This window comes from Capsicum annuum, chromosome 4 (assembly GCF_002878395.1).
Source record: "Capsicum annuum cultivar UCD-10X-F1 chromosome 4, UCD10Xv1.1, whole genome shotgun sequence".
In the NCBI taxonomy this organism is placed as follows: domain Eukaryota; kingdom Viridiplantae; phylum Streptophyta; class Magnoliopsida; order Solanales; family Solanaceae; genus Capsicum; species Capsicum annuum.
Window position 1 is genome coordinate 13,829,433 of NC_061114.1, and position 6,916 is coordinate 13,836,348.

General features: G+C 32.9%; 1 protein-coding gene across 1 annotated transcript; it reads right to left on the reverse strand.

The window, feature by feature from the left end:
* Positions 1 to 2,983: 2,983 nt before the first annotated feature.
* On the reverse strand, positions 2,984 to 6,503 carry LOC107868231 (probable caffeoyl-CoA O-methyltransferase At4g26220). The gene is made up of 5 exons (XM_016714860.2): positions 6,370 to 6,503; positions 5,481 to 5,560; positions 4,808 to 4,952; positions 4,118 to 4,249; positions 2,984 to 3,753 (listed from the first exon to the last, which is right to left on the reverse strand). The coding sequence occupies exons 1-5, from the start codon at positions 6,427 to 6,429 to the stop codon at positions 3,466 to 3,468; spliced, it is 705 nt and encodes a 234-aa protein (XP_016570346.1). The 5' UTR covers positions 6,430 to 6,503; the 3' UTR covers positions 2,984 to 3,465.
* Between the last annotated feature and the right edge of the window lie 413 nt (positions 6,504 to 6,916).

The window sequence follows — 6,916 nt, forward strand, 5'->3', positions numbered from 1 at the left end:
GTCTACCCCTCATTCTTTCTTCTCTCAAGTAAACATCATCATATGGCCCATAACCATCATATTGTCCTCCCCTACCATAGCCCTCAATATGGATGGGTCTATTTGGGTTAAGTGAAGCTTGTAGTGACGGGATTAGATTTGGATAGTGAGGTCTTTGATCAAGTGGAGTTTGGATGGGAGGGTTCGGGTTTGGTGGTGGTATTTGGGTTCCAAGCCCTTTTTGTTGGACTTAGTGGAGTGGAGGATGGCTTGGTCTATCTTGTTCTCGGCTTCGAGAGTAAAGATTGGTTTGATTTATGGCAATTGGTGGATACAGCATTTGGTACAAGGTCTCGAGAGTATTAGTTGGGGAAATGTTTTGAGTGGTGGAAGGTCGACTCCTTTGGCTTTCCATAGGTTCTAATCTCTTACTCATTGATGCCACATCCGTATCTAATTTCTCAAGACCCACATTCAACCTAGCCATATCTCGGGACATAGTTTCAAGGCAAGCCAAAATGAGATTGATGGCATTATTGTCCATTGTTTGAGCATTTGAAGCCTTGGGTTACATTGCGGTGGTACCGAAAATAATTCTTCAAGTTACAGTCCAATCAAGACTCCAAATCAGTCTGCAACGTCACACACAATAATACAAAGCCTATAGTACAAAACACATGCTATTTCAAAACAACCTCCCACAATGAGATCCCACCTTCAAGTTTCTTCAAACTCAAACTCAACAAGGATGGCTCAAATAACCTCCAATTTAGCTCAAATTCAAACCCTATACTCCTATAGTGTTAAAGAACACAAATCTAACACTAAAAACACAGAAAAACACAATCAAAAACTCAAAATTTGACCTAGGGTCAAAAACGGGTTTAGTATTTTTTGGGGGGATTTTCGATTTTGATACTTCTTTTTTTATTGAGATTTTAAATTTTTAGACTCTAATAGTGTTAGGGAACAAGGATCTAACACTAGAAACACACAAAAATCAAGTTTTTTTGAAAGACCCTAAAAATGTGAACAGTAACTTTTTTTTTCTTTTTCACATTTTTTTTTAATTTTTAAAATAACAATCCCAAGATTGATTTTGTTGGAACAAAATCAAACCTTGATTTGATACCAAATGATACAAGAATGACCAAGGAAGACACAGAAACAACACCAAAGCAACCTACAAGTTCAAAGCACCAAGGACCCTTTTGATGACCACTCACGGATTCAAGAACAAGAACAAGAAGGAAGAGTTTACAAGGTGTTTAACACCAAAAACAGTCAGCCACCAAATATATTAAAAACAATAAAAGGAACAACAATAACAACAACAATCCACACGGCTTCACAACTACAATACAAACTACAAAGTTACAACTTGATAAAAATAGAAAGATAGACAAATGGAGGTATAATCTTAAGAACCCAAGAGCATATTCCACTCTTGGACCCTTAATACTACACACTACAATCACCTATCTCTTACAATTACACAAGGGAGGAGTCCACCACTCAAGCACCAAAGCATCAAGCAAAGTGCAACACACAAATGATTTCACACTTGTGCAATGCCCTAATTTCGGTTTTGGAATCCCTCTCTCTAAGAGAAGTGTTCTTTCAATATCTTTAAACAACTAAAGAAATAAACCCTACAGTGTTTTATTTATGGTACATTACAATAATAGACAAAATGACAAAAGGGACCTTTAGTGACTAGTCTTCAAAAATACTCAAAAGTGTCATGATCATGATCATACATGTTTCACCTAACCCTCATGTCATGAGGATGTTGTATTTGTTTTTCTTTCCTTTGGTTTTGCAAGGTTCGGATTCAAGGTTGAATCTTTTTCAAGAAGGAGAGGATGATACAACCAAATTGCCTCCGGACCTTTGGATGAGATACATATGATGCTCGAGGTGCTTAATGACTCCTAGTGCTATTAATAGATATCACATTGATGAAGATTACCATTAAGGATGGTCAAAGGAGTGCAAAACGGGGCTCAAAAGCCCCTTGGAAGGGTCATGTGCCCAAGGCGTTTTGTATCCATTTTTTTATCTACTCTAGCATTTCAAGAGCGAGTCAAAACAAACCCTAGTGGTCCTTTTCTTACATTTGGGTCAGTTTTGGGCCGTAATAATATAATATTTAGCCAAACTATAAATACTTGGTAACTAGACTTATTTTAGCTGGTTTTTGTTGATTGATAATGATGAATTCATGAACCTCCATTGAGAGTGTTTTGAAAGCTTGGAAAAGCAAATGTTGATCATTGATTAGAAACATTGGTTGTAAGGGAAATTCAATTCCCCTTGCGGTCACGTAAGAGTTAGGTGCTATTTGTTAATCTTTAAGGGAGGTTTTTGGGTTTGATACACCCTTTGATTGCCCTTTTGTTATCATATTTGTATTTATCTTTCTATCTTTGATATCTTATCCCTCTATCTTTACTTTTTCGCATTTAGATTCGAGCCTTTGTGGGGAGAATCTTATCAAGAACAGATAAAGTAACTCAATCCATCACTTAGTTAAAAAGTCATACGTAACCCAATTTGCCCTTATTTGTGATATTAAGACTTGTAAAAATATCATTTGGTATTAGAGCGAGTTATTTTGAGAGGCTAACACCTTAAAAAATATCAAGCTAAATGTTGCGCCTCCAATTGGACATAGTGAGGATCAATCCACTACTAGGCCTCCATTGTTCACTGAGAAATACTTCACCTAGTGGGGAACTCACATGGAGAACTTACTAAAAGCTTAAGACTATATGAGCTATGGGATAGGATTACTTATTAACCAAAGATACACGGACAAGTGCAACATAAAAAAAGGGCAGTCTGGTACACTAAAGCTTCCGTTATGCGCAGGATTCGAGGAAGACCCGACCACAAGTGTCTATTGTGCGTAGCCTTACCTTGCATTTCTGTCAGAGGTTGTTTCTAAATAAGTACAACATGGAGAAATTATTTAAAAGGAAGTATACATTGTAGCTCATAATTAGTGCAACAACAATCGTACGTAGCCTTACCTTACATTTTTGTCGGAGGCTGTTTCCAAACAAGTGCAACATGGAGAAATTATTTAAAAGGAAGGATACATTGTAGCTTATAATTAGTGCAGCAACAATCGTACGTAGCCTCACCTTACATTTATGTCGTATGCTGTTTCCAAACAAGTGCAACATGGAGAAATTATTTAAAAAGAAAGATACATTGTAGCTAGATAATTAGTGCAACAACAACTACTAAAGAGATATATTATGCCTAGAAGGAACAAAGAAGAAATCAAAGTCCCTTGAATCTCCTTGGTCACCATCTAGGCTTTTATTTCGCCTCTCTGAATCCACAAACTTCAAATCCTGTCGCCTACAAATGGTGATTCCATCACCTAAAGGGACTTGAGAGATTTGAAAGCGATTATCGCAACAGCTAAAAACCGACAACCTTTAATCCTAATTCTTTCTCTAGACGGCAGAATCTTCAGAGTCGCCTGCAAATTGTGATTCCATCACCTAAAGAAACTTGAGAAATTTGAAAGCGATCATCAGCAGCTAGAAACCTATTAAATTCAATGATGTGAAGCCTGTCTTCTCTTCTTTCTTCCATAACAGATCCCTCTGGCATAACAACTGTCCCAAACCATAGTGTATTGTCATATACTATTATACCACCCACCTTCAACAACTTCCATAGTCTCTCATGGTACTTTTGATAATTAACTTTGTCAGCATCAACAAAAGCAAAATCAAAACTTCCTCTATTTTCATGCTGCAACAAAGCAAATAACAAAATGGATAACTAATCTTCAACTTGCTGAAATGAGATGTAAGTCAAAGTTAAGACTTACTATCTCTGGATTAGGTATTATACATAACCAGACACTCGAAGTTGGCCTCAGATGAGAAGTAAACACTTCAACTCTGAGTATGCACATCTAGAACCTCAACTGTCTCCACTGTGTCAACATTTCAACATACAAAATGTACGTCCCACGTTAGAGTAAGGTGGGCAAGAGACATAATACGAGGTGTGTACATGTGCATTCTCAGTGCTTATATGCCGATTAAAACTACGTAATTTAAGTGTTTGTTCGTGTATTATGCCTATTATTATCTACATAATTTTCACTTACATCTTCCAAGAGTTCATCAAGCACTGTTAATGCCAATGATTGTATGAAGTTGATTTTATGCTCAACTCCAGCCTTTTTGATAACTGGTAATCCCATCTCATATGCATCCCTGTCCAAGTCTATTGCTGTAATCTGCATCAACATTAATTTTCATAAGTTACACTATTAATTAATAAGAAATCATATATATATATATATTATATATATATATATATTAGTCCTATAAATCAATAATAATAATCTCTCCTTTTCATTTTGTTCGTCTTACTTTTGTTTTTAGTCCGTCTTAAAAAGAATGTTTTTTTTCATTTTTAGAGATGGAGTCAGGATTTCTGCTGAGGGAATTCAAAATCTGAAGAAAAACTCACCGAAGGGGTTCAACATCTACAATATATACATAAGGATCATTTTAATCATGTATTAATAGTACAATTTTTAGTCAAAGGGGTTCCGACGAACGCCCTATTACTAGGTTGACTCCGCCTCTCTTTCTTTTTGACAACTCTTTAAGTTCTTAATTTTTCACGTGACATGTTTATGATTACAAGATTAAAAAATCATTGTGATACATGCTGCATATTTTTAATTTATGATTATAAGATTCAAAAGTTTGTTTTACGTGCTTTCTTATAGTTCTTGTCAAGTTAAAATCAGACAAATAAATTAAAACTGAAAAGTGTATTGACTAGCCTTTCCATCTCGAGGAATTGCAAGTGCTGTAAGGAGCAATGAATATCCAGTGAAGACTCCAATTTCAATAGTCTTTTTGGGATTTATCAGTTTCAGTAGTAGGGATATCAGTTGGCCAGAATCTGGTGCACTTGCAATTATACTCCTGTGTAATGAGTGATGGAGTCAGAAATTTTAGTCAGAGATATTGTCAAAATGTAAAAAAGTAAATTGGCATAAAAAGATAATAAGTCAATCAAAAGTACTTACACATAAAAGCGATAATGGTTAAAAATACACTTGAATTATTATTATTTTTTCTGAGTTCCGCACATGAACTTTTTCTATCTGAGCTACGTATTAAAACACATTTTAAAACTGTGTAGACTAGGTGTTTGAATGCATGCAATCATCAAAAGGTGAGTGAAAACTTAATTTGCTGATAAATTTTTGTTCATATTATAGCTGACTCAGTAATTTCGAAATGTATTTTAATAATTAGTAGGTGATAGTTTATATAAAATATGCAAATACTTAATAGTTCAGATAGAAACTCGTAAGAATGTGATATTTGAGATGTGTTTTTGATCATTATTATAATGAAACAAAATTCAAGTTAGATTATGCACTATTGAAGTTGATGGCTAAAATGACATTAACAAGTGGAAAAAATGTGAAACAAAATGAAAATTACAGTGGATGATTTTCAGTTATAATTCTGATCTCTTTGAGAAGCTCTGGCTCCCTTGGGTACACTGCAGTCTCCAGTATATACTTGCATCACCAAAAAACAAATAATAGATTAATTATAAGTTAAAAAGGGAAAAAAGAAAAAGAAAAAAGAAAATGCACATAAGAATAACAATTACATTGGCAAGTGAGTCTTGCTTAAATAGTTGAACATTTACATTAATAATCGATAGACTAAGGGTTTGAGTCAAAAAATGTATTTTCTATTGTGTTTTGATATATTTTACGTATCTGTTTGACCATATATTTTGAAAGTACTTTTTGAAAAGAATTTGGCAAAATTTGTTTGGTCCATAGAATTTGTTTAGTTTATGAAAATTTTGAAAATCAAATCACAAAGTCTACTAAAAAATTACTTTTGGGCCAAAATATAGGTGTTGAATTCTTTTAAAAAATAATTCCAAACTTTTAAATTTTATTTTAAAAATAACACCTAATTATGTTATTCGAAGTTTTTATTAAATATTGTGTTATGATTTTAGGATAATTTATTATCTAGTTCATTATTAAAAAAATGATAATTTTATGTCAAATTCATGGATATTTTTTTGTTATAATTTTTAGAAGTTATGGATATAAGTCGTGTATCATGTTTTTTTTTAAAAAAAAAAAGTGATATATTTCCAAAAATTATGGCCTAACACATTTTAAAACTTCAATCAAAACCTTGCTCAAATCTAATTTTCCAGAAAAATTTGGAAAATTATAATCAAACACTAGCTATTGTATCTTTTTAATTTAAAACTACAAGTTTATTTTCTTATAATTCATGTTCAATTAATATCAAACAAATAAATCAAAACCGGAGAAAAAACAATATATTAAATAGGTACCTCAGACAATTCTGGACTTTGCAATAGTCCCTTGTAGAGCGAGTCTGAGTGCAACTCCATTTCTTCTTATGTGAATTAGTTACAACAATTTATCTTTTGGCTACTTCCTTTACTATAAGATCAGAAAGAAAAAGGGATATATATATAGGGTGATGCATGGGCTTAATATGTGATTATAATAATTTTATTCAGTTTGTACGTGGTGTGTTTCTTTTATTATTTATTGATATGTTATTTTATTTTATTTGTTGTTTCTATTTTTTTTATTATTGTTATTTATTTTGAGTCGAGGATTTATTGGAAATTATCTCTCTACTTTATTTGAGGTAATAATATGTTGTTATTGTTATTAAGTTGGATGTATATTTTTTACAAAAAAAAAAAGATTTTTTAAATTTATAATTTTAGGTATGTCATAACATTTGAAAGACGGTAAGATTTTTAATTTAAAATTTGTGATCTTAAACATGTCATAATATTTATGTGGTTAAAATGACAGCTCGGTGCACTAAATTTTTTGCTATGTACGAGGTTTAGGGAAGGGCCG